Source organism: Cavia porcellus, unplaced genomic scaffold (genome assembly GCF_034190915.1).
Source record: "Cavia porcellus strain 051 isolate PalLab524CR breed Dunkin Hartley unplaced genomic scaffold, mCavPor4.1 scaffold_13, whole genome shotgun sequence".
Taxonomy (NCBI): domain Eukaryota; kingdom Metazoa; phylum Chordata; class Mammalia; order Rodentia; family Caviidae; genus Cavia; species Cavia porcellus.
Genome location: NW_026947496.1, coordinates 55,555,770 through 55,582,238, shown reverse-complemented (window position 1 = coordinate 55,582,238; position 26,469 = coordinate 55,555,770). Strand labels below are relative to the sequence as shown.

At 41.3% G+C, this 26,469-nt stretch overlaps 1 protein-coding gene across 1 annotated transcript in view; it reads right to left on the bottom strand.

Annotated features, from left to right (window-relative positions):
* Gxylt2 (glucoside xylosyltransferase 2) overlaps positions 1-11,852 on the bottom strand; it is an 83,381-nt gene extending 71,529 nt beyond the window's left edge. The window contains exon 1 of the mRNA XM_063260252.1: positions 11,469-11,852. Coding sequence (XP_063116322.1) covers positions 11,469-11,740 — 272 coding nt within the window. The 5' untranslated portion in view covers positions 11,741-11,852. The remainder of the gene's footprint in view (positions 1-11,468) is intronic.
* Positions 11,853-26,469: the final 14,617 nt, after the last annotated feature.

Here is a 26,469-nt window from a genome sequence, read left to right as displayed (position 1 = left end):
CCTTTCTTCTTCCTTGCTTCTGGTTCCCAGCAATTTTGGAGTTCCTTGGCTTGTGTGGGTGCCACCCCAATCCTGGCTTCCTTCTTATGGCCTTCTCTTCTCCATGGGTCTCTTTTGTCCTCTCCTCTCCTACAAGGACATCAGCCATCAGGTTTAGGGCTCACGCCTATTCTATCCAATCTATGATTAATTTCATCTCTGGGTCCTTGCCTAACTGCACTTGTAAAGATCTTGTAAGTAAGATCATATTGTGAGGTTGTTCCAGGTGGCAGAAGCCACACTGTCAATCATTTTGCTGCATCTGGGAGCACAGACAAGTGAGTGAAAAGCTCTTAGTGGGTGGAAGAAGCCTCTACTTGGGGCTTCTAGCATGGTCTGGATTCTAGCCTTCCACTCCCAATGTCCCAGTTTCTTTTTTGCAGGAAAGATTCCCACAGCACACCTTCACCAACTCTTTACCATTGGCTGAGGTTATTCACAATTGTTTATTTATTCTCTTGAAAAATCTGTGATGGTGCCTGGAAGGATTTCATTTCATTTGTTTCCTCTTATGACATATAGGACATTCTAGTTCTCCATCTCCCTCTTCCTTTCAAATTAAGATGTTATTGAGATTTTAAAATAGAAACCAGTAGTGTTAGTTTGAAATAAATGATTGTTGACATGCAAGAAAGAAGAATTAAATAGGATCCACATATTCTGAAAATAGGCATTTTTATTTGATTTCCAGATAAAGAGTAAGAATGATTTATCAGCTGAGCGTGATGGTGCATGCCTGTAATCCCAGCAATTGGGAGGCTCAGGCAGGTGGATTGTTACAAGTTTGAGACCAGTCTGGGCTACAAAGTGAGCTCAAGGCCAGCCTGAACTTCATAACAAGATGCTGTCTCAAAGAGACAAAAAAAAAAAAAAAAAAAAGAATGATTTACCAACTTAAAGGGAGGCAAAGAGGAACAATAGCCTCTCCCGCTACTTTCCATCCTTAGCCTTAGCAAAACTGGGCACAACCACTCATAATTCCAATTCCATGATCACATTTTGGTACACCATCTTTCAGAATTATAGCCAAATACAAGTAAGTGAATATATATATATATATATATATATATATACAAACTTTTTAAAAAACTAGCATGATATAATTTTTTGTCTGTGCAATAAGGCCCTGTAATAAGGATCGAACTCAGGGCCTTTATACTGAGCTACATTCCCAGATTTTTATTTTTTATTTTTTTTATTTCCAGACAGGGTCTTGCAAATTGCCCAGGCTGGGCTCGAATTTGTAGTGCTGAGATTGTAGGTGTGTACCACTACCCCTAACTATATTGGTACTGTTTATATAAATTGCTTATTTCCTTAGAAATATGAGCAACTTTCAATTACCAAAAAAGGGTTTTTGTTTTGTTTTGGTTTTGTTTTTTGTCTTTTTCCTTTTTATCAGTACCGGGGATTGAACTCACAACTGCCTGCTTCCAAGGTAGACGCGCTTATGCCGCTGAGCTAAACCTCCAGCCCAAAAGGTTTTTATCAAAGAAATCTTTTTAAAAGGGATTCTAGGATATGATCAAAGGGTTCAGATTTTGAGATCTGTTCCCACGTATAGTATTGCTTAGCAACTTTGCCCTTCGAAATAAATGGGCTTGCTGGGTGGGCATGGTGGTGCATACCTGTAATTGCAGCTCTTGGGAGGTTGAGGCAGGAGGATTACTGAAAGTTCAGACCAGCCTGAGCTACCAAGTGTCTCAAAAAGACAAACAAAACAAAACCCACTTGCTTTTAAGTTCTAGATCTACCATCTGGCTGTCTTTGGCCCAATGCTTCAACCAACTCTATTCAATGAAAGTACCAATTGCTAGGTTATAATAGAGATTAAATGAAACAATACAGCGAAGCTGGTACCTGGCGTATCTTAAGCCATCATTAAGTATTATTTATCATCCTTACTGTATTAAAACGCTAACTTGAAACTCTTGAGATGCATTCATTTTTCTCTGCATATGTTATGTCCACGGCCAAATAAGGTAGGGAGGCAGTACAGCAAAGAAGTACCCATTATTTTAAAAGATCTGTACTCCACCTTGCTGCAAACCAAGGGTGTACTTTTTAACTTTTTAGTCTTAGCCTCTAGTTTTCATTAGCTCATTTTCCTTGGGGGACAAAATCTGATACTTGGATGCTAAAGTTTGTGACTTTGAGTCAGTAACCAATGACTGGGTTTTGTGGAATTCTCAAAAAACTGGGGAAAGAATATGGAGCACAAAACCTCCAGCCTGGCCAGACACTCAGGCCCCTACAGGGATGCCACACACAAAATCTGTATGTTGGTTCCTTGAGGGCACCTAGCTCCCAGAGAACTCTTAACCCATTCTCCAGTTTTCTAAGGTGGAAAATATCCGTTTCATGCCATTGAGTTGACTAAGTTTCAGCTGGCCAGGACAGCAGGCTGAAGCTCTCCTGAGTGGCAGCCTAACTTTCCAAGAGGCAGGGCAAAGGGTCCTGCTCCTTCCTTCCTTCAGCCTCCCCTCGTCTTCAAAACACCCATGTGCATACTGGCAAGTGCTCTATCACTGAGCAAAAGTCCCACCCCTTTTTATTTTTTTTATGTTAGTGAGAAGAGGTCCCCCTCAGTCGTCCAGATTGGCACTGAATTTGCAATCCTCCTACCTCACCCTCGCAAATAGCTGGGATTACAACATATGAGTGCCAAGACACGGGGCTTAGTATTGTCTCATGATATCTGGAAGCTGAGTCTTGGTTTCTTCCAGTCCTAACACATCTCCCTGCTAAAGGGCCTGTTTGCATATGCACGTTAGCCCTCACTAATATTGGCTGAGTTTCTGGTGTGGCAGGGACTGGGCCAGCATCTTACTTGCACTGTCTCATTTCAGCACTGAATTTATGAGAAAGCAGAGATTTGCTGAGGACAGACTGACTGCAAGCCACACAGGCAGTCAGCGGGGCTGAGTTCAGCTCCTAACGACCGTGACAGTGATCGTGCTCAGCGCCACTCCCGTGTGCTCGCCCTGTTCTGGGTGCTTTATGAACACTGTAATTTACCTCTGTAGACCTCAGTTGCCCACCCATAAAAGAAAACCATGTTTTGGATTATGCAATTATCACTTTTTTAACTTACGTAATGCTGGGATTCTAAATTGTTCAAAATGGATTTTTACTAGATTATGGTCTTTTATGTTGCTAAAAATACAGGGTCTCCAAAATACCACCCGTAAGTACCTCCCAATCACTCTTTGCTGGCACAAAATCAAGGACTCCTAGTAAAAGTATCAAGACACTTTTGCTTTACAGGAACAGTTTTCAGAATTTCATAATCTAAAATAAACCAGATGCTGGGGAATATTCAGAAGGAACACAAAATTTACTCTATTTTCAAAGGACTTCTCATATTTTCTTTTATAATGTGGAGATTGTGGATTCCCAAAGAAAACAAGTGTCCTGTCACATTTTCTCCCACAGACACTCACTCTGTGTAAGTAGGGGGACAGAGGTCGCCACGGCCACTGGTTACTGACCTGAGTAAAGTTGCTAGAAGCAGGTGCTTGTGTCCAAGTGAGCTAGGATTCTCTGATGGCAAGTGACAGGAATACAAGTCAAACTAGATTAAGAAAATGGGAACCATGACAACTGGAGTCTAGAAAAGGATGGGATAGCACAGCCAGGAAAAGGCCGAAGCCGGGCTTGGAATGGGCTCTGGTCCCTGTCCCAGCCCTGCACAGGGCTCTGCGCCGCCTCTCATCTCTCACCTCCTCTTGCCTCTACGGTCTCAGCTTCCTCCAAATGGCAGAAACTCAGCTGCCATTCCTAGGCTTCACAGCTTGCCGCTCCAGTCACGAGGAGCAGTTCACCCCATGCCATTCCTTTAGGTCTCTGGTGACAATTTTTAAAATATCCCTAAGAAAGGCTCTAATCTGATCTACCAGGTCAGGGTTAGGGGGTAAATCACCTACATCCTGAGACAAATTCAAGAACCCAGCCTGCTCCAGAGCGCTGCGGATGCCCATTTCCTGTTCCCCTGCCACTGTTTCCCTTTGTCCCCATCAAAAGACTCAAGATTTGATTTAAAAGATTTATCTGATTCCACTAAGATGATCCCAAATGCAAATAACAGAAAACTCTATTCCAAAACTATAAAACAGGAAACCAACGTAAGGGTCTCAGGATGTTGATTCTGGGGTTCAGATGTTTCTTCAAGAAGTCATATTCTCTTTCTTTCTCTATTCTACTGCCCAAAATAAAGCCTTCATCTAAAATTGGGTACTTCAAGATCATGGTAACAAGGTAGCTGGGCATGGTGGTGCATTCCTGTAATCCTAGCACTCAGGAGGCTGAGGCAGAAGGATCATTGCAAGTGTGAATCAAGATTAGCTTAGGATGAAAAGTGGGCTGAAGCCAGCCTGAACTGCATAAAGAGACCCTGTCTCGAAAAGACAAAAACAAAACAAAACAAGAATCATGGTAGCATATGGGCTATTTTCTTGGGTGTATTTAGAAAATGGAGTCTTTTGTCCAGTACAATAAAATAAGTCCTTTCCTTCTGTCTGATGGGGCTTTGGGCTTTCCTGGGTCAAGTGGTACCTGAGGACCAATAACTATGGTTAGAGAAACGAACAGACTGATAGGCTTAATCTTGGATACCAAGGGGTGTGCTATGAAAGTGACGTACTCCCTTAGGGGTTGAGACTGTTCCTTCAGTGTAGGGGTCTAAGAAACGAGTAGGGGGTGGAGGTTGGAGTAGAAATGGGAGTCAGGAGACAACTACAACATCACTCACGCCACATTCCCCCAGGTAGCCTGATCTGTAGTCAGTTAACTCTTCTGATCCTAATAATCTGCTACTTCCTAGTCCTGCCTCCACATTATAGGGGGTTTTGTTGTTGTTTTGATTTTATTTTCATTTTTGAGACAGGGTCTCACTATGTAGTTTAAATTCAAGGGCTTAAACTTACTCTATAGTGCAGGTTGGCCTCAAATTCACTGCGATCCTCCTACCTCAGCCCAAGTGCTGGGATTACTCATGATCCAAGTAATGCCCAGTTAAATTACAGTCATTTAAAGAAATGAAAACCAATGTGATGGAAGAAAACTTCTGTTAGGGCTTCTGGAGAATCTAAGTGGTCCTTATTCCAGATAAATGAGGGAAGGAAGCTAAACTGATCCATGTGATAGTAGATTAGAGCTGAAGACATCAGCTGGAACCTACTTAATATAGAGATGGATACATATGGGAATATATATAGATGTGCATATATACACAGGTTTTACACCCACAGATGTGTGTACTCAGGTGTGCATACACACATATATACGTAGGTTTTGCATGCACAGATGTGTACACACACACACACACACACACACACACACACACACACACGGTTTGCTCTGTCAGCTTTGAGGGCCTCAAAGAAATGACGCTCCAGCAGCACGAGCATGCCCAGTACCCAGATTGTACCTTCCAGTACCATTCTCAAAAGGGATCAGGGCTCCTTGGAAAAGGACTGGGACACAAAATATCCAACATGAGCCTGGACCAAACTGCTGACAAAAGACAAAAACACATCCAGAGAGATATAGCAAAGGTATACAGAAGTCACCAGAAAGAGCCCTAATGGCCAAACTGGTAACAATTTTAGCAACAGAATGGTTGTGTTGAACATAATCCAAAAATAAATATCCCCAAGTCCACACTGATATAAATAAATGATTTGATTAATTAATTAATGGGAGACAAGAAATACATCTCCTATGCTGAGAATTTCAATTTCTGCATATACTCAATCTTTAAGGAACAAAAGCATAACTCTGCATTCCTTGGGTGTGGGCTGCACCTTAAGACATTTCCCCACAATTACAGATGGAAAGGCAGGCAAAAAGTAACCTTCCAGTGCAGGAACCCAAAAACCACTATGGCAGTCAGGGGACCTCAGTCAGGGAGCAAGGCCAAAATTCACCGTCACACACAATGCCGAACAACATGATGCGAGGAAAATGGCTCTCCTTCCACCATACCTACCGCAGGATGACCATGAGTAAAATGCCACACACATTCCAATAGCGAAGCATACTCCAAAATAGCTGGCTAGTACCCTTTAAAACTACTAGGAGCCTAAAAAACAGAAATAAAAACAAAAGCAACCAAAAAAGAAAACCCTGTCAAAATCATCAGAAACAGAAAAACCTGAGAAAATGCCAAAGCCATGAGAAAGCTAAAAGACAGGTGCAACTGAATGTCACGGGGCCTCCCAAAAGGGATCCTGAAACAGAAAAAGGACACTTAATAAACAAAAGAAATATAAGTAAGCTTTAAGTATATCTATATTAGTTCATTAATTGCAACAAGTACATCATTAGAAAGAAAAATAACTCTCTCTCTCTCTCTCTCTCTTTGTCTTTTTCCTTTTTATCGGTACTGGAGATCGAACTCATGACTGCCTACTTGTAAGGCAGGCGCTTATGCAGCTGAGCTAAATCCCCAGCCCCAACCCTCTCTTTTTAACAGTGTTAATACTAAAGATTTTCACTATGTTACTAGGAGGCATGCAATTATTTTGAATAGTATTAAATAATTTGTCACTTAATACACATAAAGTCAGCATTGAGAACAGACAAGGTGGGTGATGCATTCATTGATTCAAAAATACTTATTGAGTACTTACTCTGAGACTATCTCTGTCCCAGATCCCAGTGATACAGTGACCAAAGAGGCAGGATGTGTACAGAAGTGGGAGGAACAAATACAATCCAGTATTCATTAATAAGGAGCAACAGGGTTTAGCAGGAGTAGAGGATGACGGGAAGGGACCTGATTGCTGGGCAGCCAGGAGGACTCCTCTGAGAGAAGAGGTGAGGATGGACCTGATGGAAGGGGCGGGGGAACTGAGTGAGGTTGTGGGGGGCCGGAAGGAGTGACAGAAAGGAGAGGGGTAGGAGAAGAGGCTAGAGGACCAAATGGGGTTGAGATCAGGCAAGGACTCGTGGCCACATTTTATTCTCCGTGTGACAGGAAATCAGTCCTTGGAGGATTTACCGGTGAAGTGATCTGGTCCGCTCTAACCACTAAACCTTAGATCAGCAGCTGTGTGAAAATGGACGTTAGAGGGCGCTAGAGTAGAACCATGCAAAGCCGGAAGCGGTAGAATGGTGGGCCTGGGGATCTATTTTGAAACAGAACTAATAGGACTTAACTGAATGTGTGTAGGGGAGCGCGACAGAGGGCACTCCTGGTCTAATCGACAAAAACAAAAATGGGGGTCTTACAGACCAAACAACAACGAGGAGAATCAAAACCCATAGCTACATGGCATCATGGTTGGTACTCCAGAGAGCACCGTCCTCGGAGGTTAGGAGCTAATCATGGCACGGCTGCAGGCAGCATTTTGTTGCACAACGTCATTCCTGTTTATTGAGACTTTTGGCTGGGAAGACTTATCTCAGAGACCAAAGGGAACTGCAGGAAATGGTGTCTCTTGATGAGCAAGGATGTTCACTTCCTCCCACTGGCAGAGTTGGGGAGGCCGCCAAGTGCAACAAGTTTCGGTATTGTCCTCCCCCAAATTCTGGGAGGGCAGCAACTCTATTCACCATTGTACACTGAGCACCTGGCAGAGGGTATGTGCAATAAACATTTGCTGAACAACTGGAATATAAGAACAAAGGAACACCACAGGCCTAGAGGTAGCCTAAGCCTCCCTGAGAAACCGTATGTTAAGAGAAAATAGCAAAACCCAGGCCAATGCAGAAAAAAAAAAGAATCAAGTTCAGGAAAGGGTTGGGGTTGAGTAATCAGTAAGAGCTCCAGGATGAAGCCAAGAAATGAGAAACTGATTTTGCAAGAGACAGCTCAAAGAGCTACGGAACACTCATTGTTAGGATCTTGCTGCTAAACTTGATGATCTCATCACAAGATCATCAAATGTCAGAGCTGGAAGAGATCTGGAAAGACTTTTGGCTGGAGTTTGTTCATTTTACAGATGAAGAAAATAAGGCAAAATGAACCCGGGTTGCTGGACTCCATCTGCCACGTTCTTTTTCATACTGTGTTGATTACCAGATACATTAAACTTCCTTTTTCATAAGTAGGCTCAAGGAGGAGATTTTAGGGGCAAAGTGGAAAGATGGTCCTTTAAAAGTGTAAATCTATTCTCAAGTAAAAATTCTTATTTTAGAATTCAGTTTCATAAAAAAAAGTCATCTGTTGATAAATCCTTTCTCTTATCAGCCAGTGACAATCAGGCAGCCCATCATGGTGCCCTTTTTTGACATGGGTACCAACAAGCTTTGAACTAAACTGAACACTTAATCTTCCTAATAAGAGTGGTCTTAGTTTTTGGCAAGCAGCACTTATTTCCCCTCTTTATGATTTTTCTTTATTTTGATTGCCTTATTGTATATGAATATTTTACATATATTTTACTATATTAAGTTCATTCTAGAAGTCAGCCAGGTAAATCACCAATAAACCAAAACAGAAGGAAGATTTCTTTCGTTCTAGGCAATGAGATTGCTCCTTCCTATATGGTATCAGTTTTCAGATCCCACTCTTGACCTGAAACCTCAGATCTTACCTCCTGGCTGCACATTTACAAAGAAGCAGGCTACTGCAGGACAGATTGCATACAAATGACTAGTTAGAAAATTGTAGGGTCTGCCTACTAAATAGGCAAGTCCTTGGAAACTTCTCCAAAATGAAAACAAGATGTGGAGGGAGAGAGCTATTTCCTGCATTGACGTGGCAGAACTTTGCTTAAAGTGGGACCCCAGGAGGCCAGGCAGCCCAAGCTGTGCATGGTCAGCAGGTGCTGGGCTGTGTCTCTTCCAAATCTAAGCTCTCTGCTAACTTCAGCCACAAGGTTGATCCTCTCCAGGCCAGAGAAATGAGATCACGTAGCCTCCATCTCTTCTGGATTCTGGCCACATAAAGAGATTAAAGCACTCATTTTCTGAAGCCACGAGGCTTTCTCTTCCCTCCCTACATGAAATTCCTCCTCAACCACAAAAATTTAACCCAGGCAGAATTAGGAAAGCAATAAAGGAGTCCATGCAGAGATCTTTCTCCCTACTCCCTCTCTGCTTCAGAATCTTCTGTTGCCATTTCTGGGTAGCAAAAGAAACAATAAATAAGGCTCAGAAAATGTCAACTGTTTATTCATTGGAGCTTGAGATTTCCTGTGACTTTTTGTCTTTTATTCTTTCCTGAGTTTGTAAATTTTGTTCTTTATTCTTATGGTGTTAGGCATGATTTCCTTGATCATCTAAGAGATATGTTCAAAAGAAAAATGGTTTTGAGGGTACCGTTGCTCATGGAGAGTCCTCTAAGGCACCTATTTGGATTCTGCTCATGATCTCCTAGTCAGAGCCAATTTGTTCAGATTCAGACAAGAAGCTGCTGCCGCAGGGTTCCCAACACCTTGAAAAATGAGACAGTTCCAAAAATCTATGGCACTTCTTTAGAAAGATCTCAGCAAGATTATGAATCACAGCTAAGAGTGTTGTGGGACCTCATCATGGCAGTGAGAGCTTACCCTTATTCCACCCTGCCTGGCCCACTATCCCGATGTACCACATGTTATCTATAATCCTTGGGCAAATTGCTTATCTTTATGTAATACTTTTCCCATATGTAAAATGGGGATAATATGAATTTTTATGCCACAGAACGGATTCTCCAGCACTGCTGTGTGCAAAAGACAAAGAAGCAGGTATAAAAACACAGATTATTGATACCACTCCAGTAGGTTTGGACTTAGGGCCTAGGAATCTGCATTTTTTTCCTTTTTCTAAAGATTTATAATTTTTTATCTTTTCAGAGGTTTTACTCCATGATCGGTCCTGTTTTTCTGGGCAAACAGCAGCCCAGCATATTATGGCAGAAGCGCATGGTGGAGGAGGGATCTTCAGGACTTGGTGGTCAGAATGCAGGAAGATAGACTGTCAGTTCCCATTATCACCAGGAAGGGCATGACCTAACTTTCTTCAACTGACGTGTCAAAGTTCACATGATTTTGCACTAAAATATAATTTATCTCATCTTCCCTTCTCATGAACTTTACCAGGAATCTGTATTTTCAAGTTTTTCAGATGATGTTGTTGCAGCTCTATCACATCGCTGAGAACTACTATCAAAGGGTTATGGCACTGCATATATAACTGTTAAACACGATTACTTTTGCATACTGCTGTTATCACTGATTAGCAGTGATGTTAATTACTGGTGTTAAGTACCACTGATTAAGTGGTGTTAGTTATTATCTTACAGGTTGCTCCCATCACTCTTATAAATGATAGTAAACTTGCAGTTAAACCTCAATGTAATATAAGAAACCTCAGGATATAAAAGAGAAAATCTTAAGTTCCTAGTAAAAATATCCTTATTTAGAGCACATACATTGAGAATGCCTAAAATCAGTTCCATAGATCGCGGGGTCTCCTAAAACCTGTCAGCACCCATCTGTACATTTACGATCTGTACTTTCCTCAAGAGGAACAGAAACTGACACAACGACTTCTTGAGGTTTCACGTCTTTTCTCTTACAGTAAAAGTGCCAAAATAGACTTAGTCATATGCTCACAAAGAATTCTTCAACTCGGTTCAAGTAATTAAGGCAGTTGGAAACAGCAGCTTTGAAACAGCAAAGAAAACACCCACTGCAAGAAGGGAGATGGTTAAAAAGCTCTCCACAACAAAGGAACGGAACGTGAATCCCTAACCTGCGGGCACTCTAGCAACCTTCAGGCCAAAGAGAAAACGCTCCGTTGAAAAGCTGAAGCCTGTTAGGCTTTGTGTAGGGAGAGACAGTAATCAAACACAGTGTCGAAGGTTAAGACGTTTTCCTCCTAGGACCGTTGGGCAGTACTGGAGCCCAAAACAGAAAAGGAACAGGAAAACCCCAGTCTCCTTCCCTTGCCACGCGTCGCTCCTTCTAAGAACAAAACTTCTTTTTAACGAACTTAAGTCAAACGCCTCTTCTGTTGTGAGCACCCGCGTACTGGGGGCGCGCGAGAGGTGTGTGTGTCGCGGGATGGGGGTGGGGGGTAATCAACGGCAGCCAGCCCTCGGCAAACATCTAACTTTTCCAACTCAATCGGATCTGTTTTCAGCATGAATTCTCCCGCGAAACATGAGAATGAGATAAAGCATTCTTGCTACGCGATGGCTTTTGAAAAATTACACAAGGGTGCATGATTGCAGGAATGCAAAAAGACGTCTCGCCTTGACAGTTACCGAGTGTAGGGTGCAAACCACTTTCCCTGACATTTCTTTAACAAGGTCCGTGATTACCCTCCGCACTGCGCCGCCAGGAGGACTCCACGAAGGTAGGTCGTCGTTTCCGGGGGTAAGGCGCAGAAGTGGGCAGCCCCTGGGGGCTCCAGTCCAAAGCCTCCCCAGGCTTTGGCATGAGGGGTAAAGATGAGACACCGGTCCCCAGCCGGGATCCTGGACTGCCACGACTCACCTCGCCAACTTTTCCAGACTCGCTGCACCCTGGCGGCCGGCTCCCGGGCGCGGACGCTGTGGCCGGCGCCTCCGAGCGCCGGGGACCCCCGGGAGGGCGCCCGGGCCTGGCAAGCGCGCGGGGACCGGCGCAGGGTGGCGCTGCGGGACGGACGCGGGGCGCGCGGGCGGCGCGGGGGGCTCGGCGCGGCCGGCGCGCAAGGACAGCAGCACGAGGAGCAGCGCCGCCAGTGCCAGCAGAAGCAGCGCCGCCGCCTTGCTGCGGAGCCTCATGGTGCGGCGCGGCCCCTCTGCGCATCGCGGCGCGCCGGGAGTCGGGGCGGCGGGGCCAGCGCAGCAGCGCGCAGCGGCCGCCTCCTCCGCCCGCCCGCCCGCCCGAGTCTGGTCGCCGCGCGCGGCGGGCGGCGGCACGGAGGAGGTGGCGGCGGCTTCGGAAGAGGAGGGGTAGGAGAGGAAAGGGAGGAAAGGAGTTAGGGGAGGAGGCGCCCTCGCCTACCGTACTGTGTGGAATAGTCGCCCGTCCGCCCACCGGCTGCCGCCACGCGCGGGGATTTCGGTAAGCTCGGGCTCACACCACTTCATAGGTTCATCCACTCAGTTACTTCCTTATCCACTTGCCCACCTCTTCCATCCGCTCCTGCTTTGGTTCCCTCGTGCCACGACCCGTGCGTGTACTCCATGCGTTTTCCTATCGTTTATTTTATTCGCATATCTGTGCACCTATGCATTTATCCACACATCCTCTAAGCAGGGATATCTTTGTCCTCTGTTTGCACAGGGGGCTCTAGAGCACATAGTAGCGCCCAATAAAAATCTTTTGGAGAGAATCACTTTAGATCATGCAGTCTGATGAAACTATAGCATGTGTTTCAAAGTCTCCATTGTAAATCTATCACTTTCCTGAGCAAATTACAGAACTTACTTAAGCTTTAATTTCCTTACTGCAAAGCAGAAATGATAGTGCTGTTCCACGAATTGGCGTTTTGTGAGCATCGAATTAAATAACATGTTTGAAGGAACTAGCACAGTGTCTGGTTCATGGGCCCTGATGAAATTTTTATAATTAATGCAATGGGAGATAGTTCATTGTACACATGTAAGTGCAAATTTTGTTTTCTTTCTGGCAAAAATGTGAGATAGAATAATAACTTCCCATCCAATGAATCAGTGGATTCTTTGAAGCCTTAGCCACAACCACCAAATCAATATCAGAATTTCTTACCAATTCTTCTGACTGTCCCCAGGCACAGATCAGAAACTTTAGGACACATCCTCTTACTCTTCATTACTCAGTGATCTCCAGCATTCTATTAATTCTCTAAAGTGAAGGTGCAGAATACTATTCGTAACATTGCTTTTAGTTTCTACAAGACCCCAGTGCACTGACTTATAAGTCAGCTAAGATTCAATTATATTATGAGTCTTTCTTATTTGAGCACTGTGGGAACTTACTGTAAAGTTCCAGGACCAAGAATATTGAATAACAGGAACCTCTTGCCAAGCAAGCATCTAGGAAACTCAAGATGGAGGCAGCGGATGTGGTAGGTGAACCAACAGGTCCAGTTCCTCATGGGGACAGAGGAAGGGGAAGCATCCATCACCCACTGCGAAGCATCTAGGATTGTAGGAAGCATGTCTGGGTTGTCTTGACGGCTGACAGGTCCTACTGGCACACTGCTAATCTCATTGCAGTCTCAGGACACTATAGCATAATAAAAAATGGTCTTGAGCCAATGGCCAATGTCGAGAAACATTGGTGCAGGCTGAGATCAAGTGTTTTGGCCTTTCAAGTTTAGACACGGCTACTTCTATTTTGGGACATGGTCTGGTGAAGCAAGAATCTCCCAAATCTGCCTTCCCATCTCCACAATAGGACGTATGCAACTGGGTTAAGTAAGGCGAACCAAGTGTATGTGATGATGGCAGCTGAGGTCATTTGGCTTTAAACAGAAAATTGGATTTTGTTTGTTTATTTATTTGGGACAGGTAAATTGAACCACACAAAGGATTTAGCTTTCTTAAAGTCCTCTGGAGCAAAATGAAAGTCCTGCTTCCCTCCTGGGTCCAAATCCAAGTGTAGAAATCACTGCTGTGACCGGTAGAAAAGTTTGAACTCTAATGTGGTGGAAAAGCTCTTCCAGGCTCTGGCAACCATGCTTACTCAGTATCTCAGGTGGGTATCTACTAGACAAATGTTTATTTTTGTCTAGCGCCCAAATCTATTTCTCCTCTTGGAATCTTGACAGACCTAGTCTTAGGGGGGCCCCATACTTCTTGTGAGGTTATCCCTAGTAACTCATCAGATTATCACAGTGCCTGATGGAGGAGAATCCCCTCCTGCTTCCAGATAGGATGGGGAAGGGAGAAGTAATCTGGAAACACAAGGCCTGCTCCCAAGAGAAACTGTTTTCTTTCAGTCGGAGCCTAAACTATTGGGTTTTAGTGTAGCTTAACTGACCTAGGGGGAAGGGCGTATCCAACTTCAGCCTCTTCTCATTGGCTTCTCCTACCTAAGGAGGGAAGGCTGGGGACTGAGAAGCACTTTGTGAAGTTTACAGCTAAAGAGCACTTAAACTCACTAAAAGACAGATTTGGCTGAGCATGGTGGTCCACACCTATAATCCTAGCACTCTGGGAGGCTGAGGCAGGAAGATCACAAAGTCCAGCCCAGCCTGGGCAACTTAGTGATTTAGAGTCGGGGAAAGAGAGAAAGAGAGGGAGAGAGACAGACACACAGAGAAAAGTGCTGGGAATGTAGCTCAGTGCAAGGGCCTTGGGTTTGCTTCCCCCAAGAGATGGAGACCTAGTCACAGTACAATAGACCATTTCCCTTCTCCCACATCTTACCACCCTATCCTTGAATGCTATTCACCTTGGTTCCTTTTTGTTTAATCCAGCATGGTTGACATTCCACAAAAAATTACAAGATGTAACAAGCAGCAATCCTCTCCCCCAAAATAGATGGTGGCAACACTAAAACAAAATTTAGATATAACTGTGGTGTTAGGATGATTGGATTATGAAATTAAAGCAACTATGATAAATATGCTAAGGGATCCAGTTTATAAACAAACAAGTCGACATGCAAGAACAAATGGATATTGTGAACTGAGATGGAAATTGTAAGAAAGAACCAAATAGGCTAGAGATCAAAAACATTGGAATACATGAAGAATGTCTTTGATGTGCTTTTCAATGGATTGAACATAACTGGACAAAGATTCTTTGAACATTAAGATGTACCATGGAGGCTACCAAAGGGCAAAGAGAAGAGAATATCCAAGAAGAGTGAGAGAGCTACAAAGATTTAATGCATATATACTGACAGTGCCAGAAAAAGAAGAGAGTAAAAAACAGAAGAAACACTTGAAGTGATAATGACTAAGAATTTCTCCAAATTAATGTCAGGTCATAGATTAGGGAAGTTCAAAGAACACTAAGCTAGATAAATGGAAATATAAGCAATGGCAACTGTATTTAGGCATGTTAAATTCCAACTGTAGAAAATCAACAGTCAGTTAAAATTCTTGAAAGAAAAGGAAAAAACCTTTAAATACCGAGAAGCAAAGATAGGAATTACATCTGACTTCTCCTTTGAAACTATGCCAGTAAGAGTAAGTGGAATGTTTAACTTGTGAAACTTTCTTATAAAGCCAGATCCCACCTTGTCTATTTGCTGTTTGGAAAGGTGAGTCAGCTAAGTAGGTAATAAGAAAACTCTCTGATTTTCCAATATCAGCTGAGTACAAGATTCTGCTGACTATCACAAATCAATCCCTGTCCAACCTCCTATCTGCACTCCATTAGCCAATCCAACAGGGTTCAACACAAATGTTGCAAGATCAGACTACCTCTGGGCATCGTCCCTCAAAGAACCTTCTCCCTTTCTCTTCTTGGACCACAGCCTGGGTCTGCCATTTGTGATGTGTCTACATTTTGATTTCCACTCTTAAATACTTTTTTTTTTTTTTGCTTATAGCTTGATTCTTTTACAGTCTACCAAGTATTGAAAGAAAAACAAAATATCATAAAATTCTAAATTTTAAGTTATCCTTTAAAAGGGAAGGTATGAAGACTATCCTAGAGAAATAAAAACTGAGGTAATTTGACCATATTGAACTTAAACCAGAAATCAGTAATAGAAAGCTGAACCCCATATCACCACCTATCAATGTTTTCTGTTGCTAATAAAATATACAGACTGTGTAAATATAAAAGAAATTCTGGAGATTGGAAAGTCCCAAAGCATGGACACAACATCTATTCTTGATACTTTTGATTTTGGCCCAAAATATTTTTGTTCTGCATTCTCATCGCAGAAAGGCATTAGGGCAAGGAGCACACATGGAAGCGATAAAGCACCCAGGGTATTCCAGCTTCTTAATAACCCATTTTCACAGGAACTAACTTACTCCCATGTTAACATTAATTCATTCATGAGGAGTTCCTCTCCATGACCCAAACACTAGACCTGATCTCTCAATACCTTCACATTAGGAATCAAGTTTCCAATACACAAATTTGGAAGACACATCCAAACCATAGCACTCCAAAATACTTAGGGGATAAGCAATATATTTCTAGATAACACATGGACTGAAGAAGAAATCTTAGGAGACATCTAAAATTCTTTGAACTAAATAAACATGAAACAATATCCTATCAAAATCTATGAGATGGGGGGCTGGGGATTTAGCTCAGCGGCATAAGCGCCTGCCTTGCTAGCAGGCAGTCGTGAGTTCGATCCCTGGTACCGATAAAAACTAAAAAGATAAAAAAAAATCTATGAGATGCAGCAAAAGCAGGGCATAAAGGCAAATTTATAGCATTGGGTGCATACACAGTATTAGAAAAAAAGAAATTTGTAAGCCGGATGTGGTGGCTCATGCCTGTAATCCCAGCACTCGGGAGGCTGAGGCAGGAGGATCGTTGTGAGTTCCAGACCAGCCTAGGCTACAAAGTGAGCTCAAGGCCAGGCTGAACTGCACAGCAAGACCCTGTCTCAAAAAGACAAAAAATAAAAAAAAAAAGAAATTTGTAAAAATAAAATCAGGTAAGCTTCTACTTCTACCTTAGGGAAGGAAGAACAAATAAAATATACATATAAAAGAAGCTGACAAAATAATAAAAATTAGATAGAAATCAGTTGAAATTAGACAGCAATCAATATAGAAAAATCAACAAAAATAAAAGTTGGTTCTTTGAAAAGATCACTAAAATTGATAAACATCTGTATTTGTCAGCTTTTACTAGAGAGAACAGATATAACACGAGACATACAGATGTAAAAGAAACAAGATTGGCTTACAATGGTCAGCCACAGGGTCCGATGAGGAAGCATGCAGAGGGTGTCTACACACTGGAGGCCAAAGGATTCAATCCAAGGTCTGGAGTTCACCCCAGTGTCTTGTGCAAGTCCACACCAGCAGGCAGATGGGTCTGCGACAGAATGCCAAAGGCTCTATGATGAAAGGCTGAAGAGTCTATACTGGAAACCAGGAGACAACGTCCAAACCAAAGGTGAAGACTGGAGCTTCTCCCAAGATGGAATGCATTCCTCCTTTCTCCTTTCCTTTTATACCTCCAGGTGATGAGCCACCTTAGGATGTGTCTTCTTCTACATCTTTGGGTGTAGAGTTGCTAAATCCTTTTAGTTAAATTTTTAAATATCTCAAGTTGACACAATCAATCAAGCACTACATCTGTCTGGGGTACAAGAGAAAGGGGAAAATTATTAGTATCAGAAATGAATAGGGGACAGACTGGACATTAAAAGAATCATAAAGGAATACTATGAATGACTCCTGGCCTCTGTAGCCACAAACTTGATAACGTGAATTAAATGGATCAATTTCTTGAAAAAAACAATGTATCAAAACTTACAAAAGAAGAACTACGCTGTAGGTCCAGATATTTACAATTGTTATACTAAGATGCTGAAAAATTAAAATAATTGATTAAAAGGTAATTAACAAAAATAGTTAGTTAAAAGGATAGTTATTAGCAATATTGTCATTCTGTACTGAGCTTGTTACCCTAGTAACCAAGCACCAACCACATAGTTATAAATTAACTGACCGCATCTTTATGCTGTTCTGTAATGCGTCATCCCCCCCCCCCACCTTAGTAACCTGTGTGCTATGTCAACTTTTGTTCCCCTTGTAAGAGACAAATATGCTGTGTCAACCATTGTTCCCTTTATGAGAGACAAATGTTCCTGGAATTGGCAGACCAAGGGCTATGAGTTGGCTAACCACCCACTGTGAGATGCCTCTTACCTCAAGCAAAGGGGAACAAAGGCCCACCTTGTTTCTGTTTCTCATCACTATGTACTTAGTGATCAATGAGCTAATCATAAATGAACTATAAAAATCAGTTAAAACTCTAACTCAGTTGCACAGCTTTGCAAATTCCATCTGGACTGTGTCGCTGGGCCAGCTAAAATAAAAGTGCTTCTTCCTAAAAATGACGTCGTTCTGCCCCGTCTTTTCCATCTCAGGGCTTTTCCCCATTTTTCATCTCAGGGGCTTTTTGGGGAAATACAACAACAATCAAGATTTTACATAAATTTTCTACAGTCTCCTCCAGAAGATGGGGTCAAAATGAATACTTTCTAACTCATGCCATAAAACAAGTATTACCCTCTAAACAAACAACATTATAAAAAGAATATAGATCAATATTTCTCATGAACATAATGCAAAAATCCTCACTGAAATATTAGGAAATCAAATTCAATAATATATTAGAATTACACACTGCAACCAAGTGAGGTTTATTCCTACAAAATACAAAAAATTACCAAAATTATACAAAAATTTTGACATTCAATAATAACTTAATGTGATTTATCATATCAATAGAATAAAGAAAAAACTCAATAGAAATAGATACAGCCCAGTGTGGTGGCACATACCTATAATGTCAATGCTCAGGAAGCTGAGGCAGGAAGATTTTTTTAAAATAGATTTTAAAAACAGTTTATTTTTATTTTTATTTTTTAAAATTTTATTTTGAAAGTAGTAAAATACAACAGAATAAGACAGAATAAAGCCAACTAAGATCGTACAGTGAAATTGATACAGAACTTCACAGCAGGTTACCGGGATAACAGTAATAGGTATCACAGTATTTTTCGTTATCTTTACAATAGTTGTTCTTTCAATCACGTATATCAAAATAAAATGAAATACAGAACATTATAGAATTTATCAAAACAGACTATTGAATAGAGCAGTACCATTAATCAGAATAGAGCAAAACAGTAATAAAAATATTTGCCTTCAAAGAGATGGTAGAAGGAAATCCCCCCTATTTGCTATGGTTAACCTCCCAGAAGATGCTCAGATTTCTGGTTCCCATTTGCTAACGGAGTGGGGTGGGCAGGAGAAGGGGGTTAGGGGAAGTGGGATGTTTGTCTCTCGGCTGTGTACTAGTAGGTTCACTATTGCTTAGCAGAGAGGCAGGCTGACTGCTTGGTTTTTCAGCTTCGTAAGTTCCAACATGGTGTGGAGCTCAGGAGACACCGGTGGTTTTCCCCCTGGAGGGGCCGTAGTCTGCCACACTGCCGCTGCTTACTGGGAGGGGAGGTGCTTGCTTGGCTTCCCAGCATACTAAGTTCCAACATGGCGTAGATCTCCGGAGCTGCTGGTGGTTTTCCCCCTGGAAGGGCTGGAGTCGGCCACCAGATCACCATGATTTCAGTCAGCCTGGACAACATAGTGAGATCTTGTCACAAAAACAAAATAAAACAAAGCAAAACAGAAAACCCCACAAAACAAAACCAAGTAGATGCAAAAAGAAGTTTCATAAGAACAACCATTTATGGTAACAACTCTTAGAAAAACTAGTAATAAAAGGAATTTCTCAATTTGATTAAGAACTTTTGTACAATAAACCTATTACTCATATCACAGTAGTGAGAAACTAGCTTTCCTGATAACATTAGGAAAAAAGCAAAGATGTCTTTTCTTAATACTTTATACCTGCAGTTCTAGCTAGTGCAGTAAAACCAGAAAAGGAAGTTAGAGGTATATAAATTGAGAGGAAATATATAAAATTATGTTTCCAGAAAAAAATTCAAAAGAATATACACATATAATTTTAGAGCTAGTAAAAAATTTTAGCAAAGATTCAAGGCACATTCACATACAAAGTGAATCCCTTTATTTCCAGAAATGAAAAAGTGGAATTTGAGATTAAAAACATATGCTTTATAGTGGCACCTCAAAAAATAAGATAGTGATGTGTAAATCTAATAAAATATGTACATATGTACAAGAACTATACAGTATAGGGAAAACTACAAAGCTCAAATGAAAGATATCGAAGAAATAAATAAATGGAGAAATAGTCTATGTTCATTGATAGGATGACTTAGTATGAAGATGTCAGTTCTTCTCACCTGGATCTAAGGATTCATATCATCAAAATTAAAATTCCAGAAAGTAATTTTGTGAATGTAGATAAACTGATTCTAAAATTTATGTGGAGAGGAGAAAGACCCAGAATAGTCAATTCAACTTTGAAAAAGAAAGTTGGAGCATCAATATCACTCAAATCTAAGACTTACTCAATAGTGTTGTACAGTATTGATGAAAGACACAAATACTGCACATCAGTGGATGTACAGAGCCTAAAAATAGACCTGAAAAATACCATCAGTTGATCTACAGCAAAGAGCAAAGGCAATATAATGGAGCTTTGACACACTGGAACCACTGCACACACAGAGATACACACACTCACACGAATGTAGTTACAGATTTTACATCCTTCACAAAAGTAACTCAAAATGGATCATGGACCTAAATGTAAAGCAGTATTATAAAACTCCTGCAAGATAAAATCAGAGAAAAATCCAGGTGACCTTGGGTATAGTGATGATGTTTTAGATGCAGCACCGAAGGTATGATGTATGAAAGAAATTAATAAGCTAGAACTCATCAAAATAAACACTTCTTTCTGTGAAGGGCCATACCCAGAATATGAGAAAGCAAGCCCTAGATGAAAAATATTTGCAAAAACACAGTTAATATCAAAAATTCAGCAATAAGAAAATGAACACCTGTTTATAATTGTCCAAATGTTGGTGAGCTGTGGAACAGCGACTCTCATACATTTATGGCAAGAGTGTAAAATCTTATGACGGTATATAAAGAAAAACTGCAGCTTTGGAAGACAGTTTGACAGGTTCTTACAAAATTAAATGTTGGCTTGTTATACTTATCTAAAATCGTATCCCTGAATGTTCCTCCAAATGAGTTTGAAACTTAGGCTTACAGGAAAAACTTGCCCATGGAATTTCATAGCAACTTTATTAATAATTGTCCAAAACTGAAAGCTACCAAATTATCCTTCAGTATGCAGATAAATAGTGATACATACAGATAGTGATATATTATTGAGCACTGAGGCTAACTTATACATTACTTTATGAAGAGTTAAGATTTTCTTTGAGCCAGGGATTTAGTTCAGTGGCATAAGCACCTGCCTAGCAAGCACAAGGTCGTGAGTTCAATCCCCAGCACCACAAAAAAAAAAAAAAAAAAAAAGATTTTCGCAATGCTGACTTCTATGCAATATGCCTACATGTTCCTTCTTTGCTCAAATTTCATTTAGTGTCCATTAATGGCATAAACTTCTTTTGACATGCATGACTGAGCTGGTGGGAAAAGTGAAGAAACTCTCTGAGGCCAAGGACTGCAAAAAAGTTAGAAACCAGAAAGGTTACTTACATCGATTTCATAGCCAAACAGAAAACAGAATTTCCCTACAAAGAGACGTACTTATAGAAAACAACTTTCATCACAGAGTTGGTAGAGTTATTGACTGTTTCAATTATGTTCCTCAGAAGAAGGAAAAAGGGAAAAAAGACTGGGAATTCCTAATAACGCTAATAATCCTAATATGCATTTGTCTTCTTTATCTGGGGAGGGGAAATCAAGGTAGAAATTTTAGGTTAAGTCAATCCTAAAGTGATAGTTCCTCGAATTTCCAAAAGTAAAACCAAATTTTCATTTGCCAGACCTATCTTCATTCAGGCTGAATAGTGTTTGTTTCAAATATACATCCACTCAGAACCACAAGAAGTGATTAGGCAATAGCGATTTTGCAGATATAATTAATTAGGTATATCAGAATGAAATCATCTTGAATATAAAGTGTGCCCCCAACCAATGCCTGGTGTTTTTATCCATGTAAGAGGATGAGAGGACACAGAGAGGCACATACATATGAAAGAAGGCCGTACAAAGATTGAAAACAGAGACTGGAGTCATGGTGCCACAGGCAAAGATTGCCATGGGCCAGCAGGAGCTGAAAGAGGCAAGGAAGGTTCTCCCCTGTGGCCTTCAGAAGAATGGTTCTGCTGATGTCACAACTCCAAGATTTTGGCCTCCTGAACTATGAGAGAACAAATTTCTACTGAGCCATTCAGCTTGTGCTAATTTGTTATGACCACCCTAGCAAATAAATATACCATATTTTAAGGAATCTACACATAATTATTTTTGAGACAGGGTCTCACTATGTGGTTCAGTCTGGCCTTGAACTCACTACATAGCCCAGGCTAGCCTCGAACTCAAGGTGATCCTCTTGCTTCCGGCTCCCAAGTGAGAGATTACAGGTGTACCCCACTACATAAGCCCACTTAAAATTTCAAGGACTTGATTTTATAATCCCAAACCATAAACACATGAGGAAATAAACCACAATAAGTGAGAATTGGCATGAACAGCAAGCTGCAGAAAACTTGCCATGTAGGTACTGGAAATAAGAGAGGCTATAGAAACTATGATGTAGATACAAAAGACTACCAATGAGTGAAGATTTGAGAGAAAAAGAAAGTGTAACATCTAGAAATTGAAGACACATAATGAAACTAGAAATTCAACCTGTGGGTTAAATGGCATGAAAGATCTAGCTTAGGAGAAAATAGAAAAACTGAAAGACAGATCTAAAGATAATTATAACACTGATGAGGTGTCATTCAACCCAAACAGTATAAAGGTAAAAAGAACCTAAATGTGAAGAACAGGTTTTAGAATTGGAGAACAGATTTAAGAGGTTTGAGGCACAAGATAGAAAAAGATGTTTTCCCTGTGTGGATTATTGTTAGAAATACAGACTTTAAAGTTGTTGCACAAGAGGGCTCAGTGTAAAATGTAGAGCATGGTAGAAAAGTACAATATCATTTTAGAAAAATACCTATATTCCCATTGACAGAATGTAACCATCCAAGTTATTAAGGAGAGAGGCTAGAAGGTAAGAGAAGGAAGGAAAAAAAAATGATGGAAGCAAAAGATTGGAATGATTCCAGTAGGATCCTGCGCAACAGCAAGCATCAGCCTCTGCATGCAAGAAGAGGAGGTGAAGGAAGAGAAAGGCAACCACGCTGGGAAGTCAGAAAACAACAAAGAATTATGTCAGAGACTCTGTCTCAGAAACAGGAGAGTAGATAAGACATGTTTTTAATTAAAATCATACTAAGTGAAATCAAATGTGTAAAAGAAAGTTCAGAGCACCTTTATTAGTAACAGCTAGGAACTGGAAATGGTTCAGATGTCCAACCAGAGTAGAATATTTACATGGTAATATAAACATATGATTATACGTCAATGACACTGGGAATGTAATTGCTATGGGATGACTATGAGTGAACTTCATTAACTTAATACTGGGGGAAAGAAGAAAGATATGAAAGAGTACAAACTATTTTACTTTATTTGCATAGGCAAACTAATCATTAGAAACTGGGATATTGATCTCCTCTGAGAAAGTAAGAGAGGCAGTGTTGGAGAGAGGGCTAGTGGGGGCCACGCTTCTGTGGGTGGTCATATTCTATTTCTTCTGGGTGATGGTCTGGGCATGTCCACTTCTATTTTTTCTTTTGATTTTCTTTTTTTCTAATTTTGTAATAATTCATCAAACTGTGAACTTGATATGCTTTCCTATAGCTAAAAAAGATTATTACTTTAAAACAATTATTTTTGTGATACAGTACTTCAGATTGAACCCAGGGCCTTTGCACTGAGCTGCATCCCCAGTCACTTCATTGTCTACTTTGAAGCACAGTTTTGATAAATTGCTAAATTAAATTATCCAGACTGGGCTTGAACTTGGGCTTGAATTCTCCTGCCTTGGCCTCCCAGAATTCTGGGATTAAAGATACACTACAATATCCACCCTAAAATTTTCAAAATTACTGAGTCAATTAGCCCCTGGTAATTTCAGAAAAGACACTAGTATTAATTCTACAGTAGGAAGAAAGATCTTCCAGTTACTGAGGGGAGACTGAGGCAAGAGCCTACTTGAATCTGCTCTACAGCTGGAGTCCTGAAAAGCGGCAATCTCATAGGGGTTCCCTGGGCTCCAGAGCAAGAGCAGAAAGGCAGAGTAGACGGCTGACAGCCTCACAGTAGAAGAGCTCTGAGGTGGCCTGTCATGGCCCTGGAGCGAGTCACAGCATGTCCACAATTTCTGTGGTCCAAAGAGAGTGTTAAGTTTGCTGAATGACAGAGTCCTATCACGCCTATGACAGGTGTTCACCAGGTTTGGGGCAAGAGCACAAATGGAGGCCCACGTATCCTATGTTTACATTCTTAGGAGTTATAGATTAGACTGAGCACTGTGCTCCAGTTTGACAATATCCCTATACAATGACCTTAACAGCCAGCATGAACCTAAAAAGGCCCACACTAGTAGCAGGAGGCAGGGAAAAAGCAGTTTTCAGTCCCCAGCCTTTGGTCCATCCCATTTTCCCTTTATCCCTAGCACATTCCTGAACATCTTGCCCAAACGAACAAGTTTTATCCATGTCCTTGCAAATAGCTGCCCTTGGCCACTGTTTAGGCTAAAATGTACCCCCCCCCCCAGTCTCATTTTCAAGGGTGGGCCTTGGGAATTGAGTCACTGAGGATGTGACTCAGAAAGACGTATTCTTCTTCCTGGCTCCTCCTTTGTCTCTGCTTCTTCGCTCCCATGCTGTGAACAGCTTTCCTCCACCATGCTGTTCTGCTACGCAGTTTCTGTCTTGGAGCAAGCCGACTGTGGGCCGAATCCACTGAAAGTGTGAGACAAATTAAACCTCTACTCCTTTAGGTTGTGGGTGTTGGGTATTTTGTCCCCTAAGACAACCACGCCTCAGGATATAAACACCAGAGGTACAGTTTGCCTCTGAAAGACCACTTGGCAAAAAGGCCCATGCTAATTTGGAAATACATTTAGGATCATTTGGACAGGGAATTTTGGGTTCTTGGCTGTTCAGAGTGTGTTTGAGGTGAGGAAGAGGCTGGGTTCTAGAAGTCATTGAATGAGGAGGGCTAGGATGGGGGTTCTGGAAAGCATGAAGTCCACAGGGGACCCTTATAACTAGGGTATAAGGATAACATAAATTCTTATGCCAATCAGGAAATGTCTCAGTGGAAACTGGAACAGACAGACAGTATGGCCATGATATAGGACTTTGGATACCTCGGCAGGTACTAGTATGGAGAACTGAGCATGCTTGCGTACCAGATAGGATTGGGCATTCCTGCACAGATCCATCCGAGAGAGGACTCCAAGGATCAGTTGTCTCCTCCACCTTCCTTACTCCACTCAGTAATGTGATTCTTTGAAAACTTCCTAGAAATTAACTGATGCCTTGAGACAAATTAAAAGGAAGATACTATTTTGAATTTATCCCACTGAGATTGAGAAAAAACTTTGAAGAGACTGAGTCAGTATGGGTTGACTAGAAAATTACATCTCAGAGAGGAATTAACTTCAGACATGGACAGCCAGAGTCACCTTTTTGTGTAGACTGAAATTTCATACCCACGTTGATCAACTTTCTGTTATTGTAACAAATACCTGTGATAACCAGTGTATAGCAAGAAAAGGGTTATTTTGGCTTATACTTTTTTATAGACTTTTTTGTTCAACTGACATTGGCCCCTTGATTTTGGGTCTGTGGTGAGGCAGCACATCATGATGGGAACATGTGGCAGAGTAAGCTACTCACCTCACAGTGGCCAGGAATCAAGGAGAAAAACAGGAAAGGGTCAGGGTCCCCCAGCTCCCTTTAAGGGCAATCCCCTGCCATGACCTCCTTCCTCTAAGAGGAAAGGTTCAATCTCTGAAAGGTTCCACCACCTCCCAAAAGCACCATAGGCTAAGGACCAATGGTTTAATGTATAGGTCTTTGGAGGACACTCAAGATCCGAACTACAACAATACCTAATACCCACATGAGTAGTATTGTTGAGGCAAACTCTTAGGACATCGACTTTTTAGAACTACCTCCTATTTCATGTTCATCCCATCACAGGAACAGGTGAAGGGGAAAGAAGTTTGGCAGTCTTGTCAAACAGAACGTGATAGTCAGGAGCTGGATTAGAAGGTGATGGAACTGGTCATGGCACACCCATGTCATTCCAGCCATCTGGGAGGCTGAGGCAAGAGGTATTCACACATTTGAGCCTGGCCTGTGCAACTAAGTAACTTAGAAAAAAAGGAGGAGTTGCTGAGAATGGAGTTCAGTGTAAAAATTCAGTCCTCATGTGCCAGGAAAAAAAAGATTATGAGGTAAAAGAAAGAAGCAACATGATTCTTTTTTAAAAAAATCTATTTTATTTCAAAGAGAAAAAAAATCCCCAAAATTTCAAAACAGGTCAATTAGGGGGCAACAATGGTACCTACTTTGTGCATTGTGGTCTTCAAATGATTTACCTAGAATATAAGATATCTGCATTCAACTGTCTGAACAATGCTAGCCCAAATCTTTCTCTTCAGTGAACTCAAAGAAATCAGTAGTATATCTTAACTATTTTTATATACATATGTATACATACATATACATGTTGTTTCTCTCAGCTTCTCATACTAATGAAACAATGTTTACGCATGTGTATCTGATTTATTTCACTTATGATTATGTTCTCAATTTGCATCCATTTACCTACAAGTCTCCAGTTTATTATTCTTTATGGCTGAACAGTACTCCATTGTATAAAAACATA